The sequence below is a fragment of the Sphaerodactylus townsendi genome, linkage group LG05 (assembly GCF_021028975.2).
Source record: "Sphaerodactylus townsendi isolate TG3544 linkage group LG05, MPM_Stown_v2.3, whole genome shotgun sequence".
Classification (NCBI taxonomy): Eukaryota; Metazoa; Chordata; class Lepidosauria; order Squamata; family Sphaerodactylidae; genus Sphaerodactylus; species Sphaerodactylus townsendi.
The window spans coordinates 48,129,878-48,152,749 of record NC_059429.1 but is presented as its reverse complement, the minus strand read 5'-3'; the positions used below and the strand labels follow the sequence as shown (position 1 = coordinate 48,152,749).

General features: G+C 38.4%; 1 protein-coding gene across 7 annotated transcripts in view; it reads left to right on the top strand.

Moving 5' to 3' along the window:
- PRKACB (protein kinase cAMP-activated catalytic subunit beta) overlaps positions 1-12,269 on the top strand; it is an 81,889-nt gene extending 69,620 nt beyond the window's left edge. For all 7 annotated transcript variants that reach the window (XM_048496827.1, XM_048496829.1, XM_048496826.1 and 4 more), the window contains 5 exons: positions 203-329; positions 809-904; positions 1,704-1,826; positions 5,320-5,484; positions 9,421-12,269. In XM_048496827.1, coding sequence (XP_048352784.1) covers positions 203-329; positions 809-904; positions 1,704-1,826; positions 5,320-5,484; positions 9,421-9,546 — 637 coding nt within the window. In that variant the 3' untranslated portion in view covers positions 9,547-12,269. The remainder of the gene's footprint in view (positions 1-202; positions 330-808; positions 905-1,703; positions 1,827-5,319; positions 5,485-9,420) is intronic.
- The last annotated feature ends 10,603 nt before the right edge of the window (positions 12,270-22,872 follow it).

Here is a 22,872-nt window from a genome sequence, read left to right as displayed (position 1 = left end):
TGAAATGGTTTTACATTATACAACAGTTAGGTCTGTTCCTCAATGTATTTTATAAACTTGATGTGAGAAATTACTTTGGAAAATAGTTGTTTCTAGGGAAAGCAGAGATCCTCCTAGTACTCTCCAGAGTACATACCATAACATACATTGTGTTGTTGTGAATGGCTGCTGTTAAAAGTCTAATGTTTTTTATTCTTTGCAGTGAACCACATGCACGATTTTATGCAGCTCAGATAGTACTAACATTTGAGTACCTCCATTCACTAGACCTCATCTACAGAGATCTAAAACCTGAAAATCTTTTAATTGACCAACAAGGATATATCCAGGTATGATGCAAACAAATGTTTACACATGAATCTTCATTGCTTTTAAATGGACATAGCATGTTTTAAATTTGTTAATTGTAAGAAAATTGATAAGAGGAATTACCTTTCAGTATTTGAGGAATCAGAAGGAATTCAGAAGTTTGATCCAAGCTGGTTTACAATTTCAGTTGATTTCAATTTTAAAAAATGAATTAACATACCCATATAAACAATTGCTTAAGGTTAAGCGAAGGATGCCTCTGGAAGTTATGTTTCATTAATTGTCAGCATGTGCATAGTTTTTAACAGAAGGTAGACTGTCTTTCATGATTTCATTCTTGCTTGAAATGGTACATAAAATTCAAGATGAACTTTGTTTGAATTGGCCGTAAGACATGGAGTGCTTCTGTGGGATAAACACTTTCTGAAAAATCAAGTTATTTCCTTTTTTAGGCACTTTTCAAATCTTATTGTAGTTGTGTTTTTTTATATACTACTAGGTCACAGACTTTGGATTTGCAAAAAGAGTAAAAGGCAGAACTTGGACGTTATGTGGTACTCCAGAATATTTGGCACCTGAAATAATTCTCAGCAAGGTATTTAAAAATATTTCACAACCTTACAGTTTTAGAGAAGAGACCTGTAGTCGCAAGTTTACTAATTTGGAAGCAAGTTCTTGTGAAATAACTGAACTTCCAAGCACAAGCAGTGAGGATTGGGCTGATAGAATTAGTTAGTACATCTTTATTAATAGGATGTATCCTCGAGCATCAGTGAACTTTGACCTGTTAGATTTTTGACTGAAGTTGGTTTGAATAAACTTGAATATCCCATGTGTCTCAAATCATGATAAGATCTTAGTCTCATCTATAAAATATTTAGCATACATGTACTTGCAAATTGTTTCAGAAAGAATTTAAATAGTGTTGCTGCAAATTGTTGAATGCAACTAAGATGCAAACTATTATGTATTTTATGAGGATTTGAAAATAATTAATGTTGAATTGTGCAGGAAATTTCCAGAAGGTATATTAAAAGATTGGTTCTTAGCTTTGCTGGTGAAACCATCATATACTACCATAAGAGTTAAGCTGGGTATTAAGTGGTGATGAAATATTTTTACTTCAGTTGGTATTATTCAGTCTTAAGACTGTTTTTCATGTAGAAGTGGCCTGAAATTAATTACACAGAGTTGTCTAATTTTGTGAGAATAGAAGGTAGCTTACTGCAGAATTGTGTAACCAGGTTTTTTGTTCTTAATATGAAGGAGTGTTATGATTGTGTGTTCCTGCATTGCAGGGGGGTTGGACTTGATGGCCCTTAGGGTCTCTTCCAACTCTATGATTCTATGAAAAACTACTAGTAATGCTAATTGTAGTATTTCTTCTTTACCAGGGCTACAACAAGGCAGTAGACTGGTGGGCCTTAGGAGTGTTAATTTATGAAATGGCAGCTGGATATCCTCCATTCTTTGCAGATCAACCAATCCAGATTTATGAAAAAATAGTTTCAGGAAAGGTAAGCAATACCTTTTGTGATCTCAAAAAAAATTATATGGGAGGGGTTGTAGCCACCTTCCCCTTTGTTTATGTTAGAATTAGGCTCAGATAATTCCATCATTCTTCACCAGCATGGCCAATTGGCCATGCTGACAGAGGCTGATGGGAATTGTAGTTCCTGAACATCTGGAGAGCCGCAGGTTCCCTACCCCTGGTCTATGCATTCTCCCTCTCCTTTCTTCCTATCTACACTAAGAAGAGGAGAAAAGATACAGGAATTTGTTCTTTTAACCATTCACTTTAGGGGAATACAGTGACAAAGGAAAACTGATATATAGTGATAAAGTTAACATTTTAGAGGTGTGTTTGTGTGTTATCTTGGCCAGAGTAGGTGATAGAGACTATCCTGGTTGAGTGTTTTGCCTAGTAACCCATAGATGAAATTGCAGCTTTAAATGGTAGAAATTCAAACTGAAAAGTAAAAGCAAAATTCTGCCATGAAAATTCCTACTGTCACTCCTAATTTGAATCTTATTTTTAGAAGGGTACAGCTAAAACTTGTTACTCCCCATCCTAACAAACTGATATCACTTTGCCTAGTTTGTGTTTCATTTACTAGTCAATGTGTCAAAAATTCTTTTTCAGGCTAATGCAGATGTACACCACAAATGTATTATGTTCACAAAGAAAAGTAGTGAATATATATGTACCATTTTGAATACAAAGGGATAGAATATAGTTAGCTTGTGTGTATAAAGCCTGTGAAATTGCTGAGAAGTTTTCAGTACCAGAATGCTACTCTTTCTTAAACAATGGGTTATTTACCACATGCAGTTTTCCTATTGAATAGTAAGGTATCATTTGAATTTATAGAATGAATTAAGACTTTCCATGTATAGTAGGAGTTGGAATCAAATAATGAAATTAGTATGTTGTATAATATTATTAATTCACAAAAGGCTTAGGCTTGGATCCTATGAATGAGTTCTGTGAGCTCTAAATAGTCTCTGCAAAATAGTCTGTTCCTCTTCTGCTAAAACTTCCAGTTGCACAAGAATCCATTGACCTTGTGCATACAGAATGGTTAGCGGGAGGAGGATGCGCACTCCATGGCAGACTGTAGATCATTCATGGCACTGGTTCACAGGATCCAAACCTTAAAACTAGCTTGCCGTTTATGATTTCTTTAAACTACATTTTCAGTAGTAAATTTTGAATGTTGTTCAGATTATACTCTAATTTACAAGACAGTCCGTTACCAATATTTGGAATGTAAAGTTATTTTAGTGATATTTATATTAACTCAAACAAGCATCATACCAAACCACCACTCTACTAGCTTCTGGCAATTTGAAAGCTCTTAATGAAAAAGTCAAGAATTAATCCTGCACCCTCCAGGGTCTATTAGAGAATTTTTATCCCTTTGACATTATTGCCAAGTATACAGATGATGCATGATAATGTATAAACTCAGGCTTAAAAGCTGCACACTTGTTTCTTAAACGATTGATGTATAGCAATTTGAAAACACACTCATAAGTTTGCCTTTGTATTCTTTGGACTCTAATATGGACAACTCTAATATGAAAAACTGACTCATTTGCTACTCCAATCACCATCAGCCCTGCATAGAAGGCCAAATAGAGCTTCTGAGCTGCTTACCCATAACATTTGTCTAGGCTGCAGGATCAAAAAGAGCTAAAAATAGCATGTGGTCTTCTGGACCGTCTGATTACTTCTCTTTGAAAAGCAGACCCCTATGACATAGTTTTAAATGTCTCTTGCTGTGTAGTATGGAAATTGATGTTGACGAAACAATGCATACAAGATTAGTTTTAACAGAGTCTTTGATTCTGGCATTTAAAGGGCTTTGGGTTTTGCCTTTAGAATCTGGGCCAATTCCTCTGAAAATTCCCAGCCACTGTAGTCAGCCAGGTGAGAGTGTTTTTAGATGTTCACATACCTGAAATTTCACACGTGGCCTAGGTAAAATGCCTTTTTCCTGGCACTCCCTGGTGAAGGACATGCACCTGGCTGTGTGTAACTGTCACCCTTAGAATGTTCGTGCCCTTAGAATGTTCGCTCAGATGGCCAGATATGAGCAGCGAAAACAGTACACATAGGTAATAACTCAAGTGGAAGTGGAACTCATACACACGCTGCCATGTGAGACGTCAGGTGGGGTTTCCCCCTCACACGCAGGTACCTTTCACTCTCTGTGCCTCACCCACTACTACCACACAACATACATACTCTCATACACATTCAGCTCATCCTCACACTCCTCACTCTGCCCTCCCTCACATCTAACCACCACTTAACTACTTCCTCACCCATATTCCACACCCATATTGAACAAGCTTGAATGTAAAAGACAGCTGGAAGGAGGGAGAGGGAAGGGATGGAGGGGGAGGCATGCAAAGGAAGAGAAGTGAGGGAAGGGAGAGAGTGAGGGGTGGCATGCAAGGGAGGGGAGGGGAGGGTGGGGGCCCAGCATCTGGATATGACCCACCCACCCTAGCGGAGGGAGAGGGAGGGGGGAGGTGGCATGCAAGGGAAGAGAAGTGATGGAGGGGAGAGAGTGAGGGGTGGGCATGCAAGGGACGGGAGGGAGGGGCCGGCCAGCCTAGATTCCCTGAATACTGTGGTTACAGTTCAGAAAACCAGGCATGCATTACTCAGGAGTAAGCTCGGTAAAGCAGCTGTGACATACTTTGAATGGCTGCGTCGTTCCCCTCAGAGGGTTTACTCAGAAGGGACACCCATTGCCACCAACCAGATTTACTCCCAGGTAAAGAATCATGCCCAGCCAGCCTAGATGTGTGGGAGGGGTGCCTTTCCATTCCCCCCCACCCAAGGAGTGCGGTCAAACACATCAATGACATCGCACAGTATCAGGCTGCACGTTTCCATGATCACATACTGCTGGCCTCTGCAATTGATTTGCTGCTACTGTTCCTTTCCCATTTCACCACAGTAACCCACAGCAACGCATGGCCGGGTACCGTTAGTACCTGGATAAAAGAGGAATCAGTAAAAACATCCTGTCACGTGTTATCTGTGGGATACTTATTTTGAGAGGAAAATTTGTATAAAACAGGAAAAAACGGAAATTTTTATTTTATCTTTTTGATTATAATGTTGGTTTATACTCTTTAATAAAATTAAAGCAACTATGATCCCTTTCATGTGGGCCCTTTAAACCCACTTTGGTTTCTAAAGGCAAATGGGTTTTTTAAAAAGCTTCACTCACCCAAAGGATAAAAGGGAAAAGGGGGGTGGGGTCAAAACAGGCTTTGGAAAACCCGTTAAGGCTTCATTAACTATGTGAAGAAAGTGTTTTATCCCTAAGGCGTGTGAAACTAGCTGTCTATAGGGCCTAATCCTCACTGTACTCTGTTCTCAGTTGTATAATCTGCTGTTTTTCACAATTCTTTTATAAACAGTATCATTTCCCTTCTATTTTGAAAGTTGCCTGTGTTGTAGTAATTAAAATGTGATATGTCTTGTAGGTACGATTCCCATCTCACTTCAGTTCAGACCTTAAGGATCTACTAAGAAATTTACTCCAGGTAGATTTGACCAAACGTTATGGAAATCTCAAGAATGGTGTAAATGATATAAAAAATCATAAATGGTTTGCCACTACAGATTGGATTGCCATTTATCAGAGGAAGGTAAGAATTTTTCAGGTAAAATTACTGTTAAAAGAAAATGGAAGGGAAAAAAGAAAATGGAAGGAAAATGAAATCTCCAATTAAGATTAGCACATACAGTGTTTTTAAAATCTAAATATGGGCTTTCCCCCTTGATTTTGAAACAGTAAAGTTTTCAACTGTGCCAGTTCTTCATGATTTCTTTAAGCAAAGGGAGCTTTCTTATACTTTAAAGGCTACAAGATTTACTGTAACTTAAGCTTTTATGGACTAGAGACCACTGCATCAGGTGTATGTGTTGAAGTTTGCTGTAACCCACAAACATCTTACAGTAAAGCTGACCATTTTTGTGATACGCAATAACTTCTTATATTTGCTGAAACAGGCTAACAAATTCCTTCTATGGAATTTTCTTGGTACTTTGATCTTCTGAGTGCTAACTTTTCTTCCTTTGCTTAAAAACATATATATACTCTTTCTCCTTTCACCTATATACTCTGTTTATCCATTTTCGGCAAATGAGCTTGGGGTCTTTTTCCAACACAACTGCTCCAAATACGTGGCCAGCAGATCCTTTCCTGTTGCACAAATACTAACAACTGGAAAAATATATTTCCAACTGCTATGAGATGGTGGTGATCAAGCTATGATTAAAAATATCTGAATTATTTTTTTTCATAGTTCTGCAGTCAGTTACTTCATGAAAAATAAATTCTTCCACCACTGTTTAAATTTTAATTAGCTATTTGTCTTTGGAATGATGCATGCTAGACTGAACTTTTGTAGGTTAAGCATATTTTGATGGTCGTGTTATGGTCTTATTTTTCAATTTGTGTCTATTTTAGAGACACAAGGCCTGCTTCCATGCAAAAACACTTTATAAAGCTGAGTCTCAAATCCAACAATAGTTTATAAAAAGAAACTGGTGGTTTAGCTTCGCAGCAGTAGTAGTTATAATCAGTAATGCATTAATTATAACAAGACAGGCTATGATTAACACCTCAGTGTATTCTTTTATTTTTAAGGATGACCACTTAAGCAAATGTGCAGTGCCGAATGGGTGATCCTCTGTATTTTAAAATATCCATCTAGTCCAAAATCTGTGTTGTGAAATTTTCTTTTTTTCCTTAAGCAATTGATTCCTGTTTCCTCAAGAATCAGTCTTCATAAAAATGTCATTATTCCAATGTTGCAGGCACTTAAAAATTCTTCATATGATAAACCATAATTGTCACCAAGCTCCACTGGGATATATGTTAGTACATGTGGAGGTCCCGCAAGGACTTGCGGAGGCCTCTGATTGTCTCCTCCACCATTATTTCCTTTTCCTTGAATGCCTACATGGCCTGTTTTCCTGATTCCTTTTCTCTTTCCCACCCACCAGCCAACCTCCTTTTATCTGTTTCCTGGTCTTCAGTTTTTCCTCTTTCCATTTCTCAGCAGCCTTTACCCAGGAAAACTATGGCCTGTTATATGGTGCCAACTGTTAGGCTTAATAGGGACCTTGTAGTGTATACCTCACTTTCCACTGTATCCCCCTTCCCACACTATTTGCTCTTTTCCATCACCTGGCAATCCCTGTCCTTACTTTGCTTGCTTCTTTCCTTCCCAACCCAGCAATCATCCTACCTTTAATCTGCCATCCATTTCAGCTGCACTTTTTAGTAATTTACTTAATGTATATCCCCAACTGTCTCCGCAGTAGGGACTTGGCTCAGGTTATATCATTCTCCTGTCCTCCATTGTATCCTCACAACACCCCTCTGATTTAGGTTAGGTTGAGAATGGGTAATTGGGCCAGGATTACCCAGTGAGTTTCCATGGCAGGGTGGTAATTTGAACCTGGGCCAACATTCTGTCTTATGTGGTAGACATGTAAGAAGGCAAAGAAATATTATGTACAGATACATGATGAAATGCAGAATCTTAAGTTTTGAGATGAATAAAAAAATCCCAAAAATATGCTACTAAATATTGTACCAAGTAATATTCCAAAAACATGTAGTGAGTTATTTAAGTACACGGTGAAAGCAGGAAGAGCAAAATGGTACACAGCAAAAAGTACACAGCAAAATGGAAGGCTGAGATATTTGAATGAATTGATGAATAAATTAACTGAATATGTGATTATGGCAAAACTAACATCTTTTATACTTAGTAGAAATATTGAATTTTTTTAAATTATAAAGTTTAAAAGAATGAAGTTAAATCAAGGAAAACCAAAATAGAAGAAAGATAGATTTAGGTAATATGTTTCATAATAAATATGTTATTATATATGAGGATATATTGGAAAGATAGAGTAATGCTATTCAAAAATGTAAATTTAGATAGTATGCTCCATACAGATTTTATGAGCTTGAATGTCAATGTTTTATTTTTATGTTTGTTTTGTGTATTGTTGTGTACCTTGTTGTTTAATCTGTATTTATTGTTTTAATTGCTGCTGAATTTTAATGAGTTAGATTTTATGTTATATTGATTTACTGTTCTGGAAACAGTCATGTTGTGAGCCGCCTCGAGCCCTTCGGGGATGAGGCAGCCTATAAATTTAATAAATAAATAAATAAAACTTTAAAAAACTTTAAAAAGACCCCTTCCTTTTCCAGACAGAAGCCAAGACTTGAAGGCTAACGATACTGTTGTGGTTGTCTTATCAACCTCACAATGGCAACTGAGAGAGCATTTGTTCCTTAAAGCTACATTCACTGCTTCTGTTGGAGGGAAGGGGGGGGGCTTAACACCTAGTGTTTGGTGGGATTTTTAAAATTTCAGATTTTTCCCCCAGGTTTTTTGAAAGAATTGTCATGTGCTCATGCTTTCAGCCTCTAGATTTGCCCTAGCTCAGAATTAGATGTATTGATAAGAGTGTTAGGAGATTGCGTCTGACACCTCACCAGTTCACACAGCTCTTGGGCCTCTCCACTTACCTGATTTCCCAGTCTGGAAGATAGAGCAAATATAAGTGGCAACACTTAAATAGATTGACAGCCCAATCCAGAGATGATGGATGAGCAGGGGCAGTGCCATTGTGGCAACACTCCAAAGGGCTTTCCCGCAGCACGGGAAACCTGAAAATGTAAAAGAAGGAAACTCATCTTACAGCAGAGACGCACCACAAAAATTGTGGGGTATCTCCACTGGCGGCTCTGCTGGCACACAGGGACCAACTGGGCACTGGAGATTGACTAAGGTCAGCAACGTCCTTGGAACACCCTCAGCCACATCAGCATAGCACAGGGGTAGGGAACCTGCGGCTCTCCAGATGTTCAGGAACTACAATTCCCATCAGCCTCTGTCAGCATGGCCAATTGGCCATGCTGGTAGGGGCTGATGGGAATTGTAGTTCCTGAACATCTGGAGAGCCGCAGGTTCCCTACACCTGGCATAGCATTTTGTGCTGGCAGGTTTGGGCAGTGCAGGCAGTTTCCACGTGGTGCCATGGAGCCACGTCACATTTGGCTGCTTGAGTAAGTTGCCTCTCTGCAGGCACATTTTCCCCTTGCACCGGCACAATGGGCACTCTTGCCAGTGCAGGGGTTCACTGGCTCCAGTGGGGGACTCAGCCCCCTCACCTCTCAGTTGGGCTGCCTTCCTTTTCTATAATAAGACCAACGAGTGTTTGCAAAATCAACATTTTTTAAATTGTAGAGTTCCATTTTGTGCAGATTTGAATTTGTCTTTCCAAAAGCTGAGAAAAACAGCTCACCACCAGTGAACTTCTGAAAGATTTTCTGTGTTTATGGGCCTTATTTTTTTCTTTGTGCATCCCAAAAGGGCATGTGATATTCTAAAAAATAGTTGTCCCCAAACTTTCAGTTCTGTAATTCATCTATTTTACTTGATTCAATGGTCTCATGCTTTTTAATTATAGTAGCTTCCCTGTTGCAAATTTGTATTCTGGCTAGTTATTTTGGATTGGCAGCTACAATTTTCTTGTTTATGTTTTACATCTAGGTGGAAGCTCCATTCATACCAAAGTGTAGAGGCCCCGGAGATACCAGCAACTTCGATGACTATGAGGAAGAAGATATTCGTGTGTCTCTAACAGAGAAGTGTGCAAAGGAATTTGCTGACTTTTAGTACTGCTGGAGGATAACAGGACATCAGGGCTCATATTGGGATCTTTGCACTCTGTTAACTCATGAGGTGGAGCTGAGACCGTCATATGTCAAAACTATTACCTAGTTACTTCATTCCACAAAGCTGACTGAGGTCTTTATTGCCATCTTCCATGTGTGCAGTTTGCACCAACCCTTATAACTAGGCACAATTAAGCAAGCACGTTTTGTGCTATAACACAGATTATAGACCACTTTTCCTACTTAACCATTTGGTTTGTGTAATTTCCTTTTGGTTTCTGTGTATTGTTGATTTCTCTCTCCTGTCCTCTTTTAAAATGAAGTAGCTTTTTACCCAAGAGTACTCCATTTTATTTTGAACAATGTATTTGTGCGAATGATACTGAAGGTATTCTGGATAGCATGACTTAGACCGAAGTAAAAGATAAGTGTTGCTTCTAGTCTGTGCCAGCCAATCCTTCTGTGTCTGCCTCATGTCTGAGGCTACAGTTCATAAGTTTGTAATTTTTTTAGTAGCTTGGATTAAATCTAGCCAATCATTAGCATTTCTGAAGATAGTATTTATCACCATGTGAGTGTATGCTAATTGACTTAAATGCATCTTCCTGGAGACTGACCAAACTTAGTTAGTATCAGAATTGGACAGCTTGTGTAAGGTACATAGATAGATCCTGTGCCTTGGTTTTCTACATACTGGCAGTTCTTCTCCTTGTCTCATACTACTTTTTCCCTCCCTGGCCAGCAGGTAGATATGCCGTAAGCATACTGTGCCATGGGAAGCACCACCTTAATAAGCAAGAACAATCTCATCCAGCCTGGGCTTTGGACCGTATTTAATCATGCTTAATTTACTGTCATTTCAATAAGTAGCTATCTGAATGGCTTTTTCTCGCCCTAGAACCTGAAACACAAGGCTTGGTCAGTATTGTCAAACTTGGACTGGTATTTTTTAAAAGTAATTTCAATGTTGGGGCTCCTGAAGTATTTCACATTTCAACCCTTTTTATTGAGGGGGAAACATATTTTCTTTTTTTAAAAAAAACCTCTTTAGCTGTGAGAATAAATGGTGTAGCAAATGGAAAATTTAGTATTAATATATCAATGTGTTGCTAGATAAACCTGGTATTTCTGTTAACTATGAAGAATAAAAGAAGTAAATGCCAAGTTTTTATTCTGGTATACTATATTAGTAAATTGAGAACGGAGTGCTGCTCCAATCATGGTTCCTAATTGCAGCACTTCATTTGCATGGAAGAGAGAATTTTAAAACTGCCACCATAAGTGATGTGGTTTCTTCATTTCTTTCTTTCAGTGAAATGGAATGTATGGTCACTCAGAGACTCATTTAGGTTGAGTTAAGTTTTGTTACAATCTCACCAACTGACTTAAAGGGTATTGCTGCCATGTTCTAGCTTCCAGCACTTTTACACACACATTTCAGTGTTTGTTAACAATCAGTGGCTCAGTATACAATCTTGTGTTTTTTAAAAAAATCAATATAACTTTTTAGTTGAGTACTCAGTTTCTGGTAATTCAGTGGCCAGCCTTAGGATGGCACATCAGTATGGCTTAAAACAACTAGGCTCATGTTTTATGATCAATTTACATGTATACAAGAATGAGGTCTTTTTATTAAAGCTGATCTAGACTGGTATGTATGTAGTCATGGGCGTTCTGTAGAAGGCTGATGCAGATAATAAAACTGGCATTGCTTCCTTTTAATCTCTATGACACTCCTTTAAGAAAACCTCTGTAGGCATTTTACAGTCTGGAATGAGATGGATGGTACATCTGTGTGTCTTTTTAAGTTGTCGGGCAGTTTTGCACAACACCTTCCTTAGAAGTCTGTTTGTCATCTTTGCCCACCCTGGTCTACGTATGTGCAAAACAAGCATACGATACTTTGCAGTAGCAGATTTTATGTAATAAATATAATGTCACATTAATAAAATTAAAGAAATTATTTGTACGAAAAATGTTAAATCTTTTGTATTTCATTTAGACTGAGGACATGCTGTTGTATGCTAACTGTATACGATAAATTCTTCAGTAGCTTTGTTTATGAACTTGAAAAGATTTTAATAAATGCTGGAGATCATTGTTTTGATTCTATTATTAATTTCAGCCATTACTTTGGTCTGATAACATACAAGATGCTTTGTCGTGTGTGTGTATTGAAAAAAGGGTTGTGAGACTTCGTTCTGGATGTCCTTAAAAAATGCAAGGAACAAATTCCAGCATGTCCAAGATTTCAACTATGGATGGACATTTTTGAAATACCCTCTTAATTCTTTATAATGTACTTTAATAACTATTAATGTGTTAAATGGAAGGAGAAAATCAAGGTAATCTTAAAATGGAGTATTAGACTGGAAAAAAAAGTTTTGGCAAAACACGAGGTGTCATTCACATCGCATTGGAGTACAATTTTGACAATGTGTTAAATGGCCCTACCGTAAATATATAAAAGCCACAAGAATATCATGATGCCTGTCTTTAATTTCAGAAATCCTTTCCACCATATGAAATACTGTATATTTGACAGTAGAGACTTGTTGATTTTACACAATTGAGGAATTAAGTGTTGGACTGTGTGGTATCTTTTAACTGTACTCTAGTTGTATGTAACTCATTTTCAACATAAAGAAATGTATCTCATTAAGTAAATTGCTTCTTTTATTTTCTTGTCAGCTTCATTAAAACCCTTGTTTTTAAACCCTTTAAGTATGTTTCTGATTTTTTTTACAAATAGTTTGCTTACAAGAGAGTTCAGGACATTAAAAGTTTATATACAAAAATGAAAATTAAATAATAACGCTTCAGAAAGACTGTGCTGCTTCTTTATAAGTTATGATATTTCATGCATTCTGCCCAGAAGACATGCTAAAGGTGGGATCTAGAGATTCCTTCTGCTAGAGGAGAGGCAACTGCATTCACTGGTGAAAGGGGGGGGAGGGTATGCTTGTGTTGCTTTGTTGAGTCTTTCCATTGCTTCAGACTCTCATGTCCTACATTTTTCTGAGTCTCTCCTTACCTGCAAAAGCAGTATTTCAGTAAGAAAAAAGGTGGTGGTGAATAAATGGGAATGGGACACATCTGGCTTCAAGTAGAGTTCCTGTTAACAAACCTTTAGAGTCCAATTGTCTTTGCTGCATGCTGTCGTTGGAAGACTTTGAAGAGTAAGTTTCACATAGCCTGTAACACCTTTATTTAGAGTTAATTCCCAGTTATACCAGCAGTGTGCAAGTTGCTTTATTGTGGGAAAACTTTGAAGTATTTTTTATTTTATCTTATATTACCCTGTCCTCCTTGGCCAAGGCCAGTCTCAGGGTATCTAACAACAGTGTAATTTACATTTGTTAAAACATCAACATAAAACAAAAAATGGTGCCCTAGTAGTAGTTCCTCATTTTGATTTAAGCAGGTTAAGTGAGGGAATCATTCTTAATCAGGGAGAGAGTGTGATCCTGGAGGGGTTAACAGGGAACCATGAGGTCTATCTTGGGCCCATCAAAAGAACTAGAAAGGTACCATAAATGAGAGGTGAATGTGAGAAACGAAAGCAAGAGGAGGGGAGAAAAGAAAGAGATTAATGAAAGAAGGGTAATGAAGAAGAGAAGACCAGTAAACCATCACTGTCCTTAACCGCAGGCCCAGTGGAACATCTTTATCTTACAAGCCCTGCAGAACTCAACTAAGCCCCACAGGGCCCTGGTCTCACTCAAAAGACTTCCACCAGACTGGGGCCAGGGCTTTTTTGACCTTGGCCCTAGTTGAGGATAGCTAGATATTTCTTGGACCAGGAACACCAGAAGATTATTTCCAGATAAGCCAGTGGTCTGTGGGAGAGTGTAGGTTCCCCATTCAGTTCAATTTGTACAGGCGCTACCTTAAAAAAATATGGAGTGTGTGAAAATAGTTTTAACTGCTTAGCAATTGGACTGAATTGTGGAAGGACACACACAAAATGGCTTTGTTTTGTAAATGGCTATTTCACCACTAGTTTTTTAAAAAACAATAGAATAGAAAATGAGTATTACAGAAAAAGTGGTATGTGAACTTACATCTGTCAACATCTTAAACTTGCATCAAATATTCTGTTTAAAATTTTCAAACCTAAAAAGATCTAAATATAGCATTTTTTCTCATCCATATGACCATTGTTGTCACTTATTGTTTCAAACCTTGATCTATATAGTCCAAAAAAAAAAACCAAACACTGCATTTCTTTTTAAATGTTGTAGGCTATCTGTTATTTGTCATAGATTTGCTACCAGGCCCAATTCAAGGTCTTGACCCAAATGCTTAAAGCCATAAATAGCTTGGGTTCCACCTATCTGAAGAAGCGCCTGTGCCCTTATGAACCTGCCCAAGCACTGAAGTTGAGGTTGCGGGGGGGGCTCTCCTGGTGGTCTTTCCCCCTGCCAAGGTGTGGGGGGAGGGAGTACATGGGAGAACCTGGCCTTAGACTATGGAGCAGCCTCCCCGTGGAAATTCTCTAGGCACCAACCCTTTATGGGTTTTGGCATCTGGCAAAGATTTTCCTCTTCACTCAGGTCTTCAGTCTCTGAACCCCTTGATGCCTGCTCTGGAGGCTGCTGGTCTGGGTGGGAAAAGGTACGTGGGTGGGTAATTTAGAAGTTTGATTTTGGTGTTTCTATGATGATTTTGTATGATACTTTTATTGTTTTTAATTTTGTAAACCGCCCTGAGACCTCTGTAGAGGAAAAGGTATAAATCCAAGAATAAATAAATAACAGATATTAACTTCACCATTGTTATGCATTCTGGTAGTTTGTTGATCCATTCTGTAAAATCTGGAGGTTGTTCTGCTTTCAATCCTCCTGCAAATGCAATTCTAGCCACAGTAACCATATACAACTCATTATACATTTTTTGTACATTAATTGGAAAAATATTTAACAACAACAACATTTTAGGATCTAATGCAAATTTAATTTTCATCATACTTTGTATTTCATCATGAATCATAATCCAGTATTTCTTTGTTTTTCACATGTCCAGCACACATGATAAAAGATTGCATTTTGGCATTTCCAGCATTTTACATTATAATAAATTGTTAGCTTCAGCAATATCTTTGGGTGTAATGAACCATTTAAAAACATACCAATTTTCTCTTAATACTTAACATTCAGTAAATTCAATTTCTTTACTCCAAAGACTCTTTTCTCCAAAAATTTGCATCCGTTTTACCATGCAGTCGTTTACCTGTTCTGTTTCAACATTACATTGTAATTACAGTAACAGGTGCCTTGTATCTCAAATAATTAATTGTCCAAAAATCTTTCTTCCCCCCCCTCAAATATCCTCCCTCTTTGACTAATAGTTATTTCAATGATGAAATTATCCCTCAACATTGAAACCATATTTTAATAAATTGTATCATAAAGTATGCTTCCCATTTTGTTTTTGAATCATCCTCAACAATGTTTTTACCCATAGTTAATTATGAATTATTTCCTTGATACCCATGTTTTCTAATGTAACACTTCTTTGCAGACCAATGATGTGATCTGATATACATATCACTTGCTTAATAGTCAAATTGGGAGTTGGAGAGCAAGGTATTGTCACAGATAAGGCATTGTCAATTGTTATGATTCTGCTAGAGAAACAAGATAATGCAGCTCCAAAAAACTCTTCATTTTATCTTCACTTAGCCTGGAAGATGACTCCCTACCACGATTGGTCCATGCTACATTTGGGTCCATGCTACTGTGATTTCAAGACTAGACTATTGTGAAGCACTGTAACCTTGAAGTCAGCTCAGAAACTTCAGAATGCCACTGCTCAGTTAATATCAGGAGTAGGTAGAGTATGCCTATTACACCCATTTTGCAATCACTTCATTGGCTACCTGTCACTGGGATCAATTCAAGGTACTGGTCGTCACATAAAAAGCCCTTCATGGCCTTGGACCAGTGGCGGGATTAAGCAGGTTCGCACCACTTCTGCAGAACCAGTTGTTAAAATGGTGCTTGTAAACAACCAGTTGTTAAATTATTTGAATCCCATCACTGGAACCGGTTGTTAAATTATTTGAATCCCACCACTGCCTTGGACCCTTGTGTCTACAGGACTCCTGCCCACCTAAGCTCTGTCACAAAACTTTAGCTTATTTGAGCAGCACCATCTGCCTGTGCCACACTGCAAATAGTCAACATCAACCACTGCCTGCACACATACATTGTCTGTTTCTGCCCCACCAATGAAATGAGCTGCCTGATGGCAGGAAAGCTCCTGCTTTCCTGGCATTCTACAAACTATGCAACTGTTCAGGAGGGCTTTCAAACATAACAGGACTGCACTATAACAGAACCACTTGGAAAGATGTTTTAAAGAAGCGAAAGGGACTGTGGACTCTACAATTGTGTATACCGTGTTTCCCCGAAAATAAGACAGTGTCTTATATTCATTTTTGCTCCCAAAGATGCGCTATGTTTTGTTTTCAGGGGATGTCTTATTTTTCTGTGTTCTGTTCGTCGGGCATGCTTCCAAACAAAAACTTTGCTATGTCTTACTTTTGGGGGATGCCTTATATTTCGCACTTCAGCAAAACCTCTACTACGTCTTATTTTCAGGGGATGTCTTATATTCGGGGAAACAGGGTAGTATGTACTTATATACATGGCTCTGTATTACCCAGTTTGTCTCAGATTTTCTGCTTGATTTCAGATTTCTAAAATCATATTGTTACATTGTTTATTGGGTATCCTATATTGTTGAATGTATTGACTCAACGTGTTGACTGTGTAGTGGATTTTATTTTTAATTTTGTTTACATTATTTTGTTTTATTATGTAATTTGCCTTGAGTTTCAGTGAGAAAGGCAGACCACAAATAACTAAATATAAAAATAAAATTGGAGCAAAGCTTTCTGAAGGGGGCCTCCCTGCATATAGGTAAGATTGACAGCTACTTGTTCATGTGCATTCTGTGTCTTCTATTAGATTTTTAAAATTTCAATAACAAAAAGATTTTTTTCTCCTGCACAACCGCCATATTGCATTCTGTGTTGCAGAATGGCCTGCCTGAGGGGGAGGGGGTCAGGAAGACTCCAATCCTTCTGTCATTTCATAAATTTTATAAAATAGAGTTGTCAGGAGAACATTTTTAAGAAGGTAATGGAGAAATAGTATAACAATATTTCTGTGCCTACATGTATGCTATCTTATTTATTGTATGCATTTTCCTTCTCTTAATGTACTGCTTTCTACTATTGTACCGGTAATTCCATTTTTGCTACACTTGACATGTATGATGCTTTTTGCATTGTTTCTAATTTTTGTAACCTTCCGTACTGTCACATTGCTTATCTCTTGTTCTATTTAATTACATTGTTTTGCACCATGTAATCTACCTTGAGTCTGTGAAAGGAAGTCTATAAAATAAATTAAAAATTGCTTCAACATATGCAAAAATTGCTTGCCAACATGCATTACAGAAAGCATATCTTCCCCATATTAGGAGATCTCCAATGGTGACTAATTTGCTTTCCGATACAATGCAACTGCTTGAAACCACCGAAAATCAAGGACAGCCTATTCTTGTACCATCCGTCTGTCAGATAAGATCAGGCACAAATGAAGCAGTTTAATTTTTGTCTGCTCTGTAAAAGGAATTATATTGTTTTAAATGGCTTTTGCCTGAAGACTGAAAGGAAAATTCACCACCTGTTTTCATAGTTTGCACTTAATTCAGAGAAAAGAATTAATGCATTCTTTTCTGTGTTCATGTACAGTTCCTACAGTTCATGTACAGAACCACTTGCTCTGCCTTCTCTTTCCATTTGTACCTGACTTTGCTCCGAAGCATCATTATAATCCGTCAACATCCTTTTAAAATTATGGATATCTGCTTGGGATACAATGATCTTGTTGGAGTTCTTTCCAAACAGTACACTGGTTTATATTAGTGCTTCATATTTCACCTTCATATAATGCTTGTACCTATGAATGAATAGTTGGGCTTTATGTAGCTCATGGGATTCAGCCTTTTCTACAATAGTATCAGATAGGTTTATTTATTTATTTATTTATTTATTTATTTATTTATTTATTTATTTATTTATTTATTTATTTATTTATTATTTCGATTTTTATACCACCCTATCCCCGAGGGGCTCCGGTTAAATTTGTACTGTTAACATATGTTGTTTTGAGAACACCATTCAAGTTTGCTGGCAAGACTTTTTTGCTCCTAATTCCAGGTTTCTGCTTTTACGTTAGAAGAGGCAAATAAATATTTTATATAGGACTGCTTCCCCAAAAAGAACATAAGTTCTATGATACATAAGCCATAGTGGTGCTTTCTGAAATATCGTGTGTGTGTGTGTGTGTGTGTGAGAGAGAGAGAGAGAGAGAGAGAGAGAGAGAGAGGAATGCTGGAATAGAGAAAAGCTGTTAGCAGTTATGTAACTAAGTAGTGCAGAGACTGGTGAGTGCTTAGCTCGATGGATTGAATTTCGATGTGAGAAACCCAAATTTGGGCCTAATTCAAATTAAACCTTTCTGATTGTACACTGCCAACAATGTAACACTTTAAGCAGCTGAAATGGTGAGTTCTGGCTCATGAAGTCTCATATTGCAATAAATGTATAAGTCTTAAAGATGCCACAAGATTGCCGGGGGGAGGGGGGGATTTCATTGCAGCTAGAAGGCATTCATGGATTTGAATTGTAACTCCTGAACCTGTTTAGTGTATCCAGTGGTAGGATTCAAATAATTTAACAACCGGTTCCGAAAGGACTCAGTGGTGGGATTACAACCATTCTCTGAACTAGACAAAAAATTAGCTACCAGTTCTACCAAATAGGTATGAATAGGCTGAATCCCACCACTGAGTGTATCTGTACCCTGCATGAGATTTACAGTAGCTTACTTTCTGGATCAATTCTGCTTTTCTACATGGCAAATGGCACCACCATCCCAGAGAAGTATATTGTGGGGATATGCCCTAAAGTCGGAGACTACAGTTCCAGAAGTACCTGACTGCATTCGGAGACTGCAAATCTCCTAAGCCCCAATGGTGTGCACCCAATAGCATTCAAATAACTGTCCAGAGAGCCTTTGTCCATCATCTTCCAGACCTCTTGGAGGACAGCAGATGTTCCATAAGACAGAATGAAAGTGAATGTCTTCAAAAAAGGGAGGAGGGATGGCCCAGGAAACTGCAAGCCAGGCAATCTGACCTCTGTCCCAGGGAAGATACTGGAGCAAATTTAAAAGGGGTTAATTTGCAAGCATCTGAAGTACAACTTGGTGACCTGAGGGAGTCAGCACGGATTTGTTCCCAATCTTGTTTCCTTCTTTGAGTGACAAACGTAATGGATTGTGGGTACTCTGTTGATATTGTTTACCTATATTTCACTAAAGTTTTTCATAGGATTCCCCATGATGTTCTGTTAGATAAACTGGAGAACTGCAAAATGGACTCTGGGATAGTTAGGTCCATAGGGAACTGGTTGGAGAACCACACCCAAAGAGTAGTTAGTCATTAATGGCTTTTTATTTGATTGGAGGGTAGTGTCCAGTGGGGAACCACAGGACTTGACACTATATACTTTTCAGTAGTTGTATAAATGATCTGGATGAGGGGATGGAGGGACTATTCATTAAATGTGAAGATGATATCAAGTTGGGAGTAGTAGCAAGCACACCAGCAGAGATAGAATTTAACAAGATCAGAACACACTGGGAAAGTGAGCGAATATGAATAAGATGCAGTTCAACTAGGATAAATGCAGCATTCTACACCTGAGCAACAAAAATGAAAAGAATGCACACTGGATGAGGGATGTACTTCTGAGTGGCAGTGTGCCTGAACATGACTGTACATGTGGACTGTAAGCTAAATATGAGCAGGCAATGTGATGCAGTGGCAAAAAAGGGTAATAAGGTCTTAAAGTATATCAACAGAGGCATTACGTCCAAATCACAAGATGTTATAGTCTCACTGTACACCACATTGGTTAGGCCTCACCCGGAGTACTGTGTGCAGTTCTGGAAGCCTCCTTTCAAAAAGGATGAGGACAGAATGGAGTGGGTGCACAGGAGAGCAACAAGGATGATCAGGGCCAGTAAAATCTGAGGGATCTGAGAAATATTGAGTCTGGAGAAAAGTAGGTTGAGGTGGGAAATGATTGCTCTCTTAAGTATTTGAAAGGCAGGCACCAGAGGATCAGACTTGCACTAATGGGTTTAAATTATGGGTGAAAATATACCAGTCTGGATGTTAGGGGTTTTTTTTAAATGGTAAGAATAGTTCAGCAGTGGAATTGGTTGCCTAGGGATGTGGTGAGCTCCCCCTCATTGGCAGTCTTCAAGCATGGTGCATGAACACTTGTTAGGGATGCTTTAGGCTGATCCTTCATTGAGCAGAAGGTTGAAGTAGATGGCCTGTATGACCCCTTCCCACTCTTACGATTTTTTGATTTTATCTACATGTGGATAAGGGTGGGACAGAATGCACTGGCCGTTTTCCTTCTTCTGATTACACTGAGGGCCAAAACTATAGGTAATGGTGTCTTTGTACCTACAGTTAGGGTTCAGTATCATTTTAAAGTGATCTTAAAATGCAATGACTGCCCAATCCTAATTGGGGTTCTTCTTCTCCCCACCCTCACTTGCCTTGTCAAGTGCCAGAATGACTTCATTGCCAGGTATCACCACAGGTATCACCACAGATTTCTATAAGAGCAGCATGATAGCAACATTTTTATTCTATATTCTTTTCAGCAGCTGTCCCTTTATGTGTCTTACAATTTTATCTTTAACAATGTGTTCCATCAAGTTACTCAGGACAGATGTTAAACTAACCAGGCTGTACTTAACTAGCTTCCCATGGATCCATAAAAAAAAATAGGTGTGACATTAGCCACTTTCCTGTCCTCCAGAGCAGAAGCAGATCTTGGGGCCATGTTACATATATTAGCTAGGAGATCAGCAATTTCATCTGGTCCCAGAGATTTGTTAGGTTGTGATTTTTCTCTTAGTTCTAGAATTTTCACTCTTCTCACCACTATTTGCCGTAGTTCCACAACTTCCCTTTCTGGCAGCATCCATTGAGGAACTGGCATATGCCTTATATCTTCAGCAGTGAATACAGCTGAAAATAATTCATTTAATTTGGGTGCTGTGTGGTTTCCGGGCTGTATGGCCGTGTTCTAGCAGCATTCTCTCCTGACGTTTCGCCTGCATCTATGGCTGGCATCTTCAGAGATCCTTTGAAGATGCCAGCCACAGATGCAGGCGAAACGTCAGGAGAGAATGCTGCTAGAACACGGCCATACAGCCCGGAAATCACACAGCACCCAAGTGATTCCGGCCGTGAAAGCCTTCGACAATACAATTCATTTAATTTCTTAGCAATTGCCTTACCTTTTTAGTGCTCTTTTAATTCCATTGTCACCCAATGGTCCAACTGCTTCTCTGGTCAGTTTCCTATTTCTGATGCATTATAAAGAAAGTTTTTTGTTGTTGGTCTTAATGCTTTTAGCAATATATTTCTCAAAATCCCTTTTTACATCCTTAATGGCCCATTTGCATTTCCTTTGTACAAAGGGAAGGTGGCATGATATTGTCTGATCTTATCAGATTTCTGAAGCTCAGCAGGATCAGTGTTTAGATAGGAGACTACCTGCTTTTCAGAAGGAAATGACAAACCACCTCTGTATCTCACTTGCCTTTGAAAGCTCTTATTGGGTTCACCATAAATTAGCTGCAACTTGATGGCATTTTGCATGCACACATCTCCTTTGAGCAAGTTTGTGTTGGTTTTTGTTTGCCTTGTTAGGGTAAGACTTCCAGTTTCTGGAGAATGCCTTTTTCACTCTAATCGCTTTCTTCAACCTGCTCCATAATCATGCTGGTCCCTTTTGGACTTTCTTTCCTGACCTGTGGTGTTCATTCTAACTGAACCTCTAGTATCAAGAGTTTGAGTAAAGGTAATTCCTTTTCTAGAGATTTGACCCCCTTGACTGTTTCTTTCAACTTTCTTTTTAACTAAATTTTATATTTTAGAGAAGCTTCCTCTTTTGAAGTAAAATATGGCTGTGTTGTTCCCTGGCACTTTCCCACATACATATAAATTTGATGTCATTGTGGGTCACTATTTCCAATCAGTCCTGAAAAGCACCAGTGATGATCATGTCCAAAATTGCTTCCCCTCTAGTTGGTTCCCTGACCAGCTGTTCTAAAGCTCAAACATTTATTCAGTCAATATGAGGGTACTTAAAAGTCACTGGAGAACAGGGTTTGATTCCCCTGCACTCTACCACATGAGTGGTGGACTATGATCTGGTGAAACAGGTTCATTTCTCCCCCTCCTCCAATATGAAAGCCTGCTGGATGAACTTGAGGTAGTCTCAATTCCCTCATAATTCTCTCAGCCCCAGCTACCTCACAAGGTATCTGTTGTGGGGAAGGGGGAGGGGAGTGGAAGGTCACCAATAAACTGCTTTGAAACTCCTTAAAGGTAAAGAAAAGTGGGGTATACGGTTGTAAAAACTAATTCTTCTTTGGATGCCTCCCTGATTTCAAGCCCTGTTTTCATTTTTCATCTCAAGATCACCCCTGAGCATTTTAGTCAGGTAGGCCTGATAGCAGATTTGCAATACTAAATTACTTTAGTTGCCTGGTATTGTCACAGACAGTATTTCTGTGAAGGAGTCAGCCATTTTTAAAGTTTCTACTGAAAGTGGTGGAGGGGGTAGTTCTTCTTTCCTGTGCTGATTGGGCCCCTGCAGTATATGTGAACAGAGGGAATACCAGAGGTTAAATGGCAGCAGTGTCTCCTCCTTCCCCCATCAGGCTCTTCTGCTGTTATAGGTGCCAGTATGTCCTTTGGATTCAACACAGAATCCCTCCACTGTCATAAACTGACCTATTTGTCCCAAGTAAGTAGAAAACATTATGGACAGAATTTGTCTTCATGAATGCATAGTTTTATATTTAAACAAGCTTTAATCAGTCTTCAGCTTCAAAATATGTGTTCAAAAGAAGCAAGTGAAATATAGCAAAATGCTTTTGAAAATTAAAAAAATCAGTATCTTTATAAAATATGCTGTCTGTTAGTTCTACAAGAATATATTATTATTTGTCTTGCTGTATTTTTAAAAGGGTCATTGATGTTGTGGAAAACTTGGGTGCTAAAATAATCACTATAGTAAGTATTCATGATCAGTTTTTCAAGCCTGTATTTAACTAGTTTAAATAGTTACTTCAAGGTGTATAATATTGTTGCAAGCCTTTTTTGGTGTTCTCACTTTGTCCCTCTGATGGATTGGACCGTCTATATCATGTCA